Source organism: Hippocampus guttulatus, chromosome 12 (assembly GCF_054856545.1).
Source record: "Hippocampus guttulatus isolate MCC_2025c chromosome 12, RoL_Hgut_1.0, whole genome shotgun sequence".
NCBI lineage: Eukaryota > Metazoa > Chordata > Actinopteri > Syngnathiformes > Syngnathidae > Hippocampus > Hippocampus guttulatus.
In genome coordinates, this window is record NC_141272.1 from 7,811,970 (window position 1) to 7,827,268 (window position 15,299).

General features: G+C 40.7%; 1 protein-coding gene across 1 annotated transcript; it reads left to right on the forward strand.

The window, feature by feature from the left end:
• Nucleotides 1-1,515: 1,515 nt before the first annotated feature.
• On the forward strand, nucleotides 1,516-14,752 carry blmh (bleomycin hydrolase). Its single transcript, XM_086124935.1, has 12 exons — nucleotides 1,516-1,648; nucleotides 3,239-3,436; nucleotides 4,194-4,303; nucleotides 4,396-4,537; nucleotides 5,863-5,951; nucleotides 6,049-6,141; nucleotides 8,188-8,343; nucleotides 8,436-8,594; nucleotides 8,667-8,734; nucleotides 10,072-10,189; nucleotides 10,483-10,549; nucleotides 12,971-14,752. The coding sequence occupies exons 1-12, from the start codon at nucleotides 1,639-1,641 to the stop codon at nucleotides 13,117-13,119; spliced, it is 1,359 nt and encodes a 452-aa protein (XP_085981061.1). The 5' UTR covers nucleotides 1,516-1,638; the 3' UTR covers nucleotides 13,120-14,752.
• The last annotated feature ends 547 nt before the right edge of the window (nucleotides 14,753-15,299 follow it).

The window sequence follows — 15,299 nt, forward strand, 5'->3', positions numbered from 1 at the left end:
GTTTTGCATTTGTCATTTTTCCATTTTAACACGACATTAGATTGAATATCAAACAAACAAAAAAAACCCACCCAAATCTTTCATGAAGAATATTCATTCATTCATTTTCTTGCTCAACCAGTCACAGATGAGCGTTAGGCTATACAACTAGGTGCAGGAGGCAGTATGCACCATGGGGCCTACTGGTCTTTTGGGACTCATTGAATGTATTCACACTGTTAACAGTCAATGTGCTCACATCTGGTGTTCATCCAGTTATGCAGTTATCGTATTATCAAAAACTGGAGGCACTCTTAATGCCCATTTAATTGCTGAACTTCCAATATAGAGGAAGCATTTTTGCCTGGCAAACTCGTTGCACATATTTGCAAAGTACGTTCGAATATATCGATGATGCATTCAAACATATTTGCAAATACGTGAGAACGTGAACTAACGCTAACCTCATGTCCATGTAACTGAGAGACTGACCCCGCCCCTCCCTGACCTCAATAACACGCACTAAGTATAACTGCCGAACAAACATGGGAACAGGAATTGTATTCGAACAGGGTGGGTGGTTTTGAACTTTGTTTTATGTTTTTCAAATGTAAATATTTTCATTAATGCATGAATACATTACGAGATTGGAGTGTGGACGGAGACTCCATAGATTTCTGACGGCGCTGTAGCACCCCCTAGCCTCAATATAGCGCCATTACAGAACATTACTCATACTGATGCTACCTTATCGAGAGTCCTTTTTGATATACCGCAGGGAGAAGATAGTTCTTTAAAACCGAAACCTAGGGCAGAGTTCAACAAAAGGTACTGCGGTATGCACTGTACTACGATATGGAAAACTGGCTCAGACAAAAAAATTAATAAACAACCACAGGTGTGTGGACAGACAATAAGTACGACTGCATGCTGTTTTCCTCGCTGTGCGGTACCAATTGAAAGGAGTGGTCGGAAAATACAAAGTTTTACGAATATTATGGTAAGGTCACGTGCACTCATGGATACAAAAAGTTAACTTGATATCCAGCACAAATAACGAGATAAACGCGTAATAAATGGAACTAACATCAGGGTACCACTGGATTACTTTCAGAGTTGATTTACTGTGAAACTTCATGGTGCCATTTCCATTATTCATAATGCAACAGATACCGTGTTAATTAATGTACTTGGCTTGGTAACTAGTTACAGCTTTTGCTGGTAACTTACCACTTATAGTGTGATATTTTGTTTCAACCCAGCTGACATTTTACACCCAGCTACCATGCCAGGTAAGACAACTTTGAAGGTATGTGTGCAGAAAACAACGCCTCGATGACAAAGGGCAAATCTTTTATTATCGTTGATTTATTTTACCAAAGGCCCAGGCTGGACTGACAGGTTTTGACAGAATGGCAGTAACCACACGGCGTGTCAGGATTTGGCGAGTATCAAAGAGCTCAAACCTTTACAACTTAAACTCCACCCAGCTCTATGACATGGAATACGAGGCGGGGTGAATAAACGAGCGCACCCTGCCTTCTCGTTGACATACTGTACTGACTGTGTCTGATTGAAACAAAGAACCAGTGATTTTTTTTGTAATTGTTTTTTTAAATCGCGAACGACCCAACAACACTCTTCAAGGTCCAAGACGTTATGGAAGCTGGTAGGTATTTTTCTCCTGCTTTCTCGCGTTTGCGTGTTGATATGTATATATGCTTGACAGTTTAAGCATGACAACTCGGGAAGCTAATCGGCTAAGTTAGCATTCTCCGAGCTTGCTTGCCTATCAAACACGGTGGGTTTGTCTCAGTTAAATTCACAGCTTTGTATTGTTTAGGTGAATGTATTATTATACAATCCACCACCCATTAAAATAGATGGGATGATTGGCAATGGCTGTTGAAATTAGCTTGCTTTTTGTTGCGCGGGTAGTTGTATAGCTGGTGCTCTAGCAGTTGTCAATCTATGTGAAATGATTATTTCGGGTTTCCTGATTATGTACCTCAGACGTGCCGGACTGTAGTCGTGCATGAAAAGACAGTATTCTTTTGTTGTTGCTAATTAAACCCAGTAAACTAATTGAAATGGCTGTTTCAATAAGGCGCCTGTAAAATTCATTTCGTCTTACTTAAGAAGTTTGTGTCGTTTACGGGCCCTTTACTCTTTAAGTCATGTGGCGTTACCCTCGCTCACAGGTATATTTTTCATGCTCAACATGAGCACAGCCTTGTTTCAACCTGTATGCTGAGATCCCAGTATGTAGGGGTTACACCTCTTGTCCGCATTAAATGAGCTGAGGGTACGAGGCATTAATAAATAGTCAACAAATTCAGAAAATAAATCCCTTTCATCCAATCTGCTATGTAAAATTTCCATCTAAGATTGAAGCAGTGGCAAATCTGGATTTGTGAAAGCTGCAAGTCACTCTGCAGCCCTGTGCTTGGCCTCTTGCCATTGGAAACAACTTGGATGCCAGTTACTAACCTCACATGTTGTTTTTATTGATTATAAGATGAGTGACAGTGTATCAGTCATGATTGTGTTTCACATTTAGTCACTGGTCATTAACAGAATGGAACTGACAAGGGGGACATAAATTTCCCCATTGCGGGACAAATAAAGGAAATCTTAATCTTAATAACCTTGGCAACAGGCAAAACTAGTCAGTCTTCCCTCCCATGTTAAATTTTTTTGCACAATGTGCAACCGTCCTCCATTTTTTATTGGCTATCTAGATGTTCGCCAACATAGAGCCCCTCAGCACTTTAAGTCTTATACTACCTCCTACACTACCATTTCACTACAATTATACTTTTGTTAATCATCTGTTTACAACAATTTTATAATTAGCTTAACCTTTCCTTCATTTTTAATGAAGTCTCAAATTATTATAATTGTCTTCAGTCTACATATTAATATGAACCAATATCTCTGTATAGCGTTAGATTACAATCACACGATAGTTGCAAGACCTAATTGGGGAGTGATGTTTATATATGGCTATTAACGGGACATTCTCCATTTAGTATTATGAAGCAGAGTGCCTGAGTGATCCTAAACTATGGCTTAAGTGGAGAGAGCGAGTCCCTTAAGTCTTCAGATGACAAAGTCGTTTTTGAATATCGAGAAATGTCTCCCCCTAATTATACAGCATTGCTGCACTGTAGCCACCCTCCCCAAAATAATGTCTTGTTTAACCCCTTTTTAGTATTTTGCTCTTTTACTTTATCATCTCCTCTTGTTGCTCTTCCAGGTCTCAGTCAAGAGAAGGTTGCCACCTTTGTAGAGCGCCTGCAGGCAGAGCCTCGCTACTTGTTAGCCCAGAATGTGTCAACGTGCATCGACCCACTGGACGTTTGCCTACACCGAAAGACTGTGCAGGATACTGTACACATCTTTCAGCATGCTATCCCCACAGAGGGCAAGCCCGTCACTAACCAAAAAAACTCAGGTAGTTATTCTATTCCATTCTATTCTTATCTGGGTTTTGGTCACATGGATAGCTTGAGATAAGGGAAATTGCAGTCGTCCTTTCCAGGTCAAACCATTGTGGCCGTGTTAGAGGTTTTTTAACTGGGAATGAAATGTTTTGCAACATTTTTTATTATCATGAGTGTGAGAAAAGCATTAAGGTCTATCATAAAACTTGAACCCATGAAGTGGTATATTCCCCCTAATCTTTGTTGGCACATATCATCCGGAGCACAAGGGTTGCTAAAGCTGAGTGTACTTCTTGCATCGTGCTAACACTCATACAGCTTTTAAAAGAATGTTGTTCACTGCATAACAGATGTTCCAATTTTGTTTTGTGATTGATGTTTGGATAGTGTTGACTGAACCATTCTGTACTGAGAAGCCGCGGTAGAGATGTGGATGCCGTGTTTGTTGAGGATGCCACCAGTCGATCTGTGTCGGATTTGACTGCAGCCTGAACTTAGCCTTCGACACGTTGAGAATCTCTTAGCGCTCACTGATCTGAATGTCGTGTGTTAATTTCATGATATGTGAACATTTAAATTTGCCACATAACTTTTTCCTTTAATTCGCTATTTTATTTTAGCAATAAATATTACAATGTATAATTTAAGATTTTTTTTTTTTATTCAGACCTTGTAGCTCACATGTATGGATCAGTATAATCTCTGGTCATTGGAGTTGTGGTTTCATCATAACCAAACAAACATGCCTGTATATTTTGTTCTCATCAGGAAGATGTTGGATCTTTTCATGTCTCAATGTCATGCGGCTTCCCTTCATGAAGAAGTTTAACATAGAGGAGTTTGAATTTAGTCAGTCCTATCTCTTCTTCTGGGATAAGGTGAGATTTTGAGGTGCATACATTTTCATTTTCTCCACATTCTATTAGCACACTTTAAAGAAAAATGTCTTTCGTCTGTTCTTTCTTGGCAGATTGAGCGGTGTTACTTCTTCCTCCATGCCTATGTGGAGACGGCACAGAAGAAGGAGCCAATGGATGGACGCCTGTTACAATTTATTCTCTCCAATCCAGCCAATGACGGGGGACAGTGGGATATGTTGGTCAATCTCATTGGTTAGTTGTAGTTTGCATAGTCACAGCATGAGGTTACTGTTGGTGAAATTGTATGGGCTGTGTCACTTGTAATTTTGCCAAGGTATTTGGCAACAGATTCATCGGGGGGAAATTAACTGGACTCGTCACAAATGTAGAAATCTTGTAGAAATCTTCCAAACATTAAAAAAAATATTTCTAAGCTTGCACAATATAAATAAACGCAATAAACAACTTGGTAGAAATTTTACCCAAACAAACGCTATTCTTCATAGACCGGCATCTTATGCTTGTTAATGAAGAAAAGTAGCTGGCAGTGCTGTCACAAACAAAACTTTTTATAATCGATTATTGTGTTCATTTATTCCATTGATGACTCGATTAATTTGATCCTTCTTTCCCACATCCTACTAGCAATGGTAGATTAATAACATGTTACCTTGCAGCTCAGCAAAGTGCTGGATTGCCATCTTTGACACAGGGGACCGGGGTTCAAATCTCAGTCATGACACAAACGTCTTTTTGTCTATATTAGACCATAATACCAAGGCACTGCCTGTTGTTAAAATGTGTTGGCTACATTGGGAAGGCATCTCGTGTCAAACCTGCCAAACGTGTCCTGTGGAAAAACTCACTGACTGTAGTGTCAAATGTCCACCAAAAGAGGGTACCAAAAGACTGTGACATTGGTCATGATTTGTTTCAAATCTGTGCAGTGGACTAATGTGGCCTCTAAATGTGTGTGTGAATGAAGTACAATGTAGCTCAAAATGCGTCTAGCACTTTTTGGAGCCCACTTGGTCGACTTTTATTCTCAGCCCGAGTAGCTAGCCTGAAAGTAATCAACCCATTATTTTGACCTGCAATTACACAAATTGCATTGATGAATGTAACATGATAGATATGGCCAGCAAATTCTTCTACTTTGATCATTACAGTCATGAGGTAACTGTCAAACGTGAATTTTATTTAGGTTGGAGTCACACGACTGTACTCCTCTTTCCCATTGAATTTAACTCGCTTCACTGGGAGCAGCAGCAAATCATCTTCCGCGGTAGCTCCAGCTACCCGTATGTCTTCCCTCACCATATCGAAATTTCCTCTTCGGTCTTCATCTTTGCCACCTCCCTGATGGCTCACTTGCCAGCATACGTTTACCGATTTATATATTGTCCAAGCTTAATCTGGCCTCTCTAGCCCTGTCTCCAAATCTTCAAATCTGTGTTGTCCTTCTGATAAGATCATTCTTCATACTTGTCTTTCCTCTTCACTCCCAGAGAGGTCAATAACACGGCTGTACTAAAATGTACGAATGTAACCATTGTTCAATTTTTTGTCTTATCCAGAAAAGTATGGTGTCATTCCAAAGAAATGCTTCCCAGAGGCACACAGTTCAGAGGCCTCCCGCAGAATGAATGGCATTCTCAATCATAAGGTGTGCATGTATTCAGATTAAGACACCCAAAAATTCCCCTTGAAAGCTCAGACTTTTTTTTTTCTTTTTTTTTTGCACGTCCAATTGTGTTTCACAGCTTAGAGAATACTGCTTCAAACTGAGGAACATGGTGGACAGTGACACAACTCGATCGGAAATCTCCGACGCCATCCACACCATGATAGAGGAGGTATCTACTACGTCTCTTTTGATCGCTGCATACTTTTGTCAAACATTTATTTTAGAATACAATTTAAGAATTTTGAGGTTACAGACTGCAGAATAGTTCCAGGACTGTTTCAGATACAAGGTGAATGGCAGACAAATGACTGAATGACTGACAGATTAGCTAGTACCGATACCAGGCATCATCTCTATCCAGCCTTATTTCAAAGTGTTGTATATATATGCGACCCTTTCTAGCTGTTTTCCTGTCAGGAAGTAAATGGCATGTGTGGCTACCAGACTGATTTTCTAAGTGAAGTGCATCAATGTCAATCCTCTCATTTTCCATTTAAGATGCAATTTCTCTCATGTATGTTGACGAGGTTTAAATCAATATTAAGTCTTGCTTTTTAGCCATGTTCACGACAATTGACTTTCCATTGTTTTGATTTGTGTAAGATGTGTAAGAAACGATCACTGTATCGTTTGGATTTATCATAACATCTTGGATCTATAAGTAAATAATAATTAGTTATGCGTGCATTATTTACAAAAAAAGGTTGCTTTTGTTTTCCATTAGAACCTGTAATAATGTGTAGTTCTACCCTTCACCCTCAGTCAGCTGGGATAGACTCCTGCCTTACTGTAACTGTGAACGGAGTAAGCACACAAAAGATTGGATGACCGGATGGTTAACTACTACAGATCTTCCTGTTAGGTCAAAACAAATGACCATGCAGACCTTGCATAGAGTGTGAAGAGAACGCCTCAGTGAGCCGAGTTTCACCACAGCAATGTTTCATGTTAACCAGAAGAGGGGGCTGTTAAATAATAGTGGACCGAGAGTAGTGTCATCAGCAGTCTACAGGTCACTCTTAAAAGCTCCTTCAATAAAACCGTTACACTGGTCAAAAACATTTGTACTCAATGATTTTAATCAAGCATGTACACTTTTTTGAGTACGTGCAAAAACTGGAGACAATGTTGCATCTCTGTTGAGGTGGGCCTGATAGTAGTCAGTGTTTGTTTGTCCACCTGGAAGTGGTTTGTTTTGCGAAAAGTTCTTCACTCAAGGCCAGCTGCAATGGAGAATTTCCTCATGTTAAAAGCATGGGTTGCATAGCATGAGTGTAGAACAGGCACATTTGATGTGTATCATTAAAAACGTTAACATAAGTACGGAACATCAGTAGTGTGCGCATTTTGCCATTTGGAGTCAGTAGTTTTTGAGCCTTTATTTTGCCGTGCTTCGTGTTTTCATAGTTTAAATGTTATTCAAGGATCATTTGTTTGGTCACAGCACGCACTTGACCCAAATTTTGTTTTGTACAAACTGACTGCCCGCCATTTGCAGGGCAAACTGCTGCCTAACATGATGTTTGCTGCCACCATCCGGCACTTAGTTGGATGGTGGCAGACAAAACTCCAAACTGCGCATGCAACGCAAGACAGACAAATTGTCCCGGCTAAAGGGTTGTCAGTCAACAACCCCGTAGGTTTGAGTCTTTCCTAAATCGAGATACCACTGTTTTCACAGCATTGCTTTATACTTTCTCCCATCGAGGAAATGCCGCATGGCCACTTAATTGTTCAGCCCCTTTTTATCATTCAGGATGTCAGTTGCATATGTTCAGTCTTGGGGGACGAGAAAAACAGGACGGGAGAAGTGCAAAGCATGAGGGGAAATTCCTGAGAGCTTGAGCTGAGGTTAGAAGGGTTAACAGTCGGCCTAATCCAAACAGGCCAGTTTAGCCCACAGGAAATCATTCTTTTACACAGCAAGAAAATGCACATGAAGAAAGGTTGTGGGGTACAAAAAGGGAAATGAGAGAAATAGCTGCAGGGAGGAAAGAGGAGCTATACTGGGTGGGATTTAGTAGCAGTGATGGTTGATGAGTATTGTATTTGTGGGGTCAACCCCCAGGTTGGAGGTGTTCGGCTTTGTGCTGATTAAAATATAATCCAAAACATCCTCCTGGTGAGCCACTTGAGCACACAGGCATGCGTCACACAATACTGCAATGAGATGATGTTGGTAAATCGATGGCACTACTGTGTGTTTCCCGTGAAGGTGTTCCGGGTGGTTAGCATTTGTCTCGGCAGCCCGCCTGAGACCATCTCGTGGGAGTACAGAGACAAGGAAAAGAATTTCCATCGCTTGGGACCCCTCACCCCCCAAGAGTTTTACAGGGAGCACGTCAAACCCCTTTACAACATGCAGGACAAAGTATGTGGGAGAATAATACGACGACTGTTTTTTTATTTTCACTAATTTTGGGAGCTATTCCCACTCTAAATTCCATTCGCTTTTTATGTCAGATCTGCCTTGTGAACGACCCCCGACCCCAAAACCCTTACGGGAAGCTGTATAGTGTGGAGTACCTCGGTAACATGGTTCGAGGTCGCCAGACAGTCTACAACAATCAGCCCATCCAGCTTCTCAAAAAGGCTGCTGCTGAATCCATAAAGGACGGAGAAGTAAGTTCAAATGAGCCACGGTCTGCACATGAATTGTCTCGTTTTAAACACGTGAACACGTTTCTCTTTTAGGCTGTGTGGTTTGGCTGTGACGTTGACAAACATTTCCACGGCAAGATGGGCATTAACGACATGAGTGTGTGAGTTTAATGTCCTGTGATTCAAAGTGTTGCATATCGAAAATAGTTATCCCTACATCATTTTTTGGGGGGAGGGGGGTTGTAGGTGCTGAGTGCAGATAAACCGAAAATACTGAAATGAATCACTTTATTGTTACAACAGTTGAACGAAGTCAAAATCTGATCGAACAGTAAACCAGCCCGCTTCAGTATGACGACGTTACATCACAGTGGTGTTTGTACGACGTCATTATAGCAGCTTTGCACAGCAAGACCAGACCTCTTCTTCCGGCATGAGGCAATTTGTCTTCCCACAACAGAACAATTCTGATCCTTGCCCTTAAGGTGCACCGTCATTTGTCTGAGTTTCTGGCGCCGTGCTCAAATCAGACCACTGAACTGAGCCAAACGTGGTGCTACATTTCTGACGCAGAAGATCAGCTATCATTTCTGTGGCTGTTAATAACATTTGGGAAGACGGAGTCGAAAAGTGGAGAGAAAAAGAATTTATGTGCAATGTGAACCTCCTTCACCCCTCACTCTAATAAATTGAATCGTATTCAAGGATTGAGTACAAACAGCTACTTATTAATTAGTTTAACAGTAAATACGTGGAGTCCTCGGTTTATGAGAGATTGGTATTAAGCTCTGCTGCGAATAGCAAAAACCCACAAGTAAGTGACATCCCCCCCCAAAAAAGGTTTGTAGTTCCCTATAATACCACAAGATGATGGCAAAGCACTACTTTTGACCAAATGAAGCTCATGGTTCCTTGGCACCAGGATCCCGCAAAAGGGCGACAAAGTAATAATTTTATCTCTTTGACCCAATTTAAGAATGCTGTTTCGATGAGTTTTTGTCAGAGATGTTTGCCCTGACAGTTCAAGAAAAGTTAAATCTTCCTTTCCAAGTTGTCAGTTAACAGGCGCCAGTGTGTCTACTAATGAGAGTTAAATTTTTCTTTCTGAGATGTGCTCAGATACCTTGCTCTTGTGTGTCCGTTCACCTCAAATTGACCTCTGATCCTCTGTGTTCCATTGTGTACAAGATGTCTGAACACACCCGCGTTTCGAGGTCAATCAAGCATGTAACAAAATGAAACTTTAAAACATGATAACATTGTGTTTGTCTACTCTCTAACGGTTTTATAGCAAATTATAAAGAATAGCCACCCAGCCCCTCAAAAAATCTGTAAACATAGGAATTGACAAATGGTGCTCTGCAAGTATGTTGGGGGGTTTCTGTATTTACTTATTTTTGGTAGTTATTAGCCAGAGGGCAATGGCCCAGTCACAGAAAATATTTTGTTGTGAGCTTCCTTGGACATCATTCTTCAATTTGCGTTTGTGTATGTGCAGCTTCAACCATGAGCTGGTGTTTGGCGTTTCAGTAAAGAGCCTCACTAAGGCAGAGCGCCTGCAATGTGGAGACTCTCTCATGACCCACGCTATGATCCTCACCGCCGTCACGGACAAGGTAAGCGCACACTGATGCATAGGTGAGGGTTAGGCTGTCTGTTTTCAACGTGGTCTGTCATTGATGCAGCTTGGCATGACCAAAAGGAACTGTGGAACAAGGCTGTGGTTTATTGCATCCAACTTTGCTCTCTTCTTATTGTTTTTTATTTTTATTTTTTTAAATATCATTGGCTGCCGTGATTCATGGTGCTGTCCCCTTTTAAGTGACGCCAGCTGTCAGGACACTTTCTCTCATGTGTTCCCCTGCTTAGCTGTAATCTCTTCATTGTCTTCTTTTTCTGATTCTCTCAGGATGGAAAAGAGGGTTATGAAAAGTGGAGGGTGGAAAATTCTTGGGGAGATGACCGTGGGAACAAAGGTAACCAAACATCTTACTTTTTTGGTTTCATGATGATTTTTTTTAATATGCAATATTTCCTTAAAACTCTTTCCTAGTCCAGTATGGCTGACTGCGTTAGCCACCTCAAACAAATTAAGACTTCCCTCAAAGGGACCACAAAATAATCATTGATTTCAATAGTAATGATCTCAGTTCATACGTGATGATGTTGACATGTTAGAGGTAACAGCGTAGCCCATTTAACCTTGGTTGCTGACTAAAATAGCAGCGCCGAACCCCGAAATACTTGATTCTTTCTACAAATTTTGTAAACATCTCTCTATCAGCGGCATGAAAAATACACTCATCAATTTGTTTGGTAATTAATGCAATTCCCCACTTTTGGGCAACATTATTGTGGCATTTAAACATAACATAGCTCTTGTAGTATTTAAAAAAATAAACCGTCATATTTGAGTTAAATTAAAGCAAAACTGGTGGGGCTAGCTTTCAACATGTTCCTCAAGGCTGCTTAGTGGTGAATTTTCACGGACGCCACATGTTGTATGCGTGACTTTTTTCAGAGCGCCCAACAAGATGTTTTTCCGATTGTAAATCCTTAATTAACTCGAGCTTTGTGTGCAGTATTGGCCGGACTACTAACGAGAGACAGGATGCAACATGTTCAGAAATCGATATGCTTTTTAAAATTTATTTATTTTATGAGCAGGCCCAGCATTTCAAACGCTTCTGCACACCACCGCACCAGTCTTGACTAGAGCTCTTATTATTCCTTCATTCTTTCATCCCTGTGATTTATGTTCCTGTGAGACCCATCATCTTCTTTGTATCTCAGCTCAGCATTCCACTGCAAATTTAGTCATGCGTCATCAGGCAACAAACACATACAATTCAGTGTAGCGCAATATACAGAGAGAACGAGAGGAGGACACTTTGACAATATTTGTCTGAACCCGCAAACCAGTGACCATTTGGGGAAAACATGAAAGTTCAGATTAGGAAAGGCAGGAATACCTTACGTAATCAAGATTTCGGAGCCGATCAACCAGTTTAAAAAAAAACATCAACAACAACAATAATTCCTCATCCGATTGGAAGATGGATCAATCTATCCAATCTATTTATACAACTTGTTTATTCCCCAGAGGAATTGGGACCGGCCTGTCCCATGAATAGCTAAAAGTCATAAATATTGACGCTTATCAAAATGCATTGAGCGGGAAAAAAAAAACTATTAAACCCTACAACTTCTCCCCAACACGCTGATTACCGTTCACTACATGTAAAATGAGGTCGAGAAAACCTGCCCAAAATATCTGCCGATGAGATCTGTGTTAAGTCTTGTTGTTACAGTAACTCTGCATTCCACTGACTTGTTCCTTTAAATACTTCTAGTTGTGAGGTCAGCAAAGATGGCTGCCACGGTACTCCCTCTGCTGTGAGAGTAGCCAGTAGGCCTTTCCCTAAAAAATAAGTAATGACATGCAGCGCACACAGCCCTGCGCCACCCAACATGCGGGCTCCCATTGGTTTGCAACAATGACAAACAAGGCAACGCGCCAACTATGATTTGCGTACTTGGATGGACACTTGGACGAAACACACACCACTCTGATATTGTTTTGAACTACGATATCCTTGCTGTCTCTTTGATAACTCGACTGTGTGTGGGATTCTTTGCTCTGAGCATAAGAGGAAAGAGAGAAAACAAATTGAACGGTGCGTCAGGTCTTGTTGCTCAGACCAAAAGCTCTCCGTCAAGGTCTCACATCTTGACATTGGGATTCATCAAGCTTAAAAGGAGACACTCGTAGTTTCCCTTTTTTTCTACACAATTTAAAACAGTTCCCTAGTTTTTTCGATAAAAGGTTTGGCAAATTTGGTCAAAATACATAGATTAAAAAAAAAAAGTTTATATCCACTTGTTCTGCGCAGAGTCACAAAAATTGAGTACTGTTTTCGTTAGCGTGACAAGTGGGGGCAGAGCTTACTTACCAACTGAAGCCAGTAAATGGCTTTTTCCCAACTTGACACGCAACATATTAGAATTTGTGATATTTTGCACGTTTTATGTTATCTACAATTTGATGTTGAAGCTATTTATGTTGCCCTAAGCGAAACTATATTTTGTGTTGCTGTGGCCTCACAACATTCGGGTCATTCATTACCATCTGCTTTCTTGTTCTGCTCAGAGCTTACGCTGCCAATTTCAGAAACTGCTGTTGCCGGAATGTGATGAAAGTCCCAAATTTTTGGAACACTTGTTAACACTTAGACCTCTACAATTGTAAAGTTGAAGCCATTTTCCTCTCTGATAAAACCCAAAGTAGCTTCCCAAAGAATAAATCTGACAAAAGGGTCCATACATCCAAAGAAGAAGCCCAACCGCTAATCAACCAGGGCCCCTATTTTGACGTTTTTGTTTCTGTGTCTCTGCAGGTTACCTCATCATGACAGATGATTGGTTCTCAGAATATGTGTACGAGGTGGTAGTAGACAAAAAGTTTGTCTCTCCTGATGTCCTGGAAGTGATGAATCAAGAGCCCATTATACTTGATGCCTGGGACCCAATGGGGGCTCTGGCCTAAGTGCGGACACCCATGTTTTCAACCATAACCCTTGTTTTCTTTTTCTCCCTCTTGCTCCTCTGCTTTTACCTCGGCTAGATTGGCTATCAAAAGGTTTTAAGATATCGAAAAAGATAAGACCAAGTCTTTTCAAAATATTTTCCACCGATAATGTGACCCATAACCTGTCAACTCAAGTGGAAAAAATATATACATATCAATTCTATTTTCGAGGAGAAGTAAAAATGAACATGACGTGTGCACATCTTAGCACACGGCGCATCTGATTAACCCCAAATTGAAGTTCCTCCCCTCCGGAAAGCTTTTCTGACAGTTTTGCCTTCTCACAGAGGCCTGAAGGTTTTGTGCAAGCATCGTCTGGTATTTGAAACCGTTCATAATTCCCTCCACCTTAAGACCCCAGTTTCAGCTGAAGAAAAACGGCCCCATACCACGAGGCTGTCACCACAGTGCTTCACTGTAAGTTATTCTTTTGATGAGGAGGAGTAAGTTGCATTTACACCAAACCTCATGTTTGGAATGATGGCCAAAAAGTCTAACCTTGGTTTCAGTGGACCATGTACAGTCATGTGTGAGATTTCAAGTGTGTTTTTGCAAATTGTAGCCGCGGTTTGGATGTTTTTGTCTGACTGATGTGGCTTCTTCTGAAGTGCCATCCTACCTGAAAGCCCAGACATATGCAGAACACGGCATATTGCTAAAATGTGTTGAACATTCACTAATAGTGGATGCCAGAAATCCCTGCAGCTCCCTCAGTGCGCATTGCCTTCAAAATGTATTTTGTGACCTTGAAGCCAAAAGTGAAACAGCAACAAGAGTCACAAATTTGAATATATTTTGCTTAGACAGAATACAAGTCGGAACATAATTGTCAAGTGGAAAGAAAAGAATGTGTTTTTTCAAAATGTCATGCCAATATAAATCTGAAAAATGTAGTCTGCCTCTGTACTCTACTTCAGTGCAATCACATGCCTTCTGAAGTCACCTAATTAATAAAATCCACCTATGTTTATTCTTAGTATGAATACATCCGTGAAGGCATCAGTAGTTTTAGAGAACACTGGTGAACAAACAGCATTATGAAGATCAGGGAACTGTAGAGACGGGTTAAGGATAAAATTGTAGAGAAGTTGAAAGTAAGGTTGGGTTGTAAAAAAAAAAAAAAAAAAAAAAAATCCAAAGTTTTGAATATCTCAAGGAGCATCATTCAATCCATCGTTCAAGAGTGGAAAAAGTATGGCACAATTGCCAACCTACCTACTTATGATTATCCACCAAAACTGTCGGAGCGAGCGAGGTCACTCACACTGGAGGAGCTGCAGAAATCCACAGCTCAGATGGCTTAATCTGTACCAAACAATTAAATCATGCACTCTGCAAATCTGACCTTTGTGGAAGGCTGGCAAGAAGAAAATCATTGTTGAAAGAAAGCCAAAACAAGTACCATTTGAGTTGCACGTGTTACAGGTCACCAATTGTGGGTGAAAAAGGTCTTGATCTTCATATCATGTCACAAAAATATGGCATTTTAATTGGGGGGGTGGGGGTAGACTTTTTAAATCTTGTGTCTCCCATGTTTCTTTGAAAATATGTCAGTGTTCTAGGTAAAAATAAATATCAATTTTTAACAGGCTGCTTGTGTCTTCTAAAAATTATTTAGGCTTTGAAGACTTCACTAGATTCAGTCTAAATTGTCTTTAAGCCTTCCATAATCTTTCTTCACAGCTGTGCCCTATCCATTACAACAAGGCCAAAATAACTACAGTATCACCTCTACTTACGAACGTCTCTTGATATGAAATTTTCAAGTTACGAAACGTCTCAACAGGAAAATATTGCCTCTTGTTACAAAAGAAATTTCAAGATATGAAAGGTAAAAACATAGAATGGCCTGTGCGAAGGAGCTCAGACAGGTAAGGTGGAGCGAGGCCATTTAAAGATTTGAAAACATAGGATCTTAAAAAGAACTCAAATGTATCGTGAGCCAGTGAAGGAATGCCAGAGTAGGAGTTATGTGCTCTTACGAGTACCAGTCAATAGGCGAGCAGCAGCATTCTGGACCAACTGGAGACGCTTAATGGAGGACTGTCTGACTCCAAACTAAAGTGCCTTACAGTAATCCAGTCGGGGTGTGACGAAGGCATGAATTACTGTTTGAAAGTGCTCAAGAGAAAGGAGAG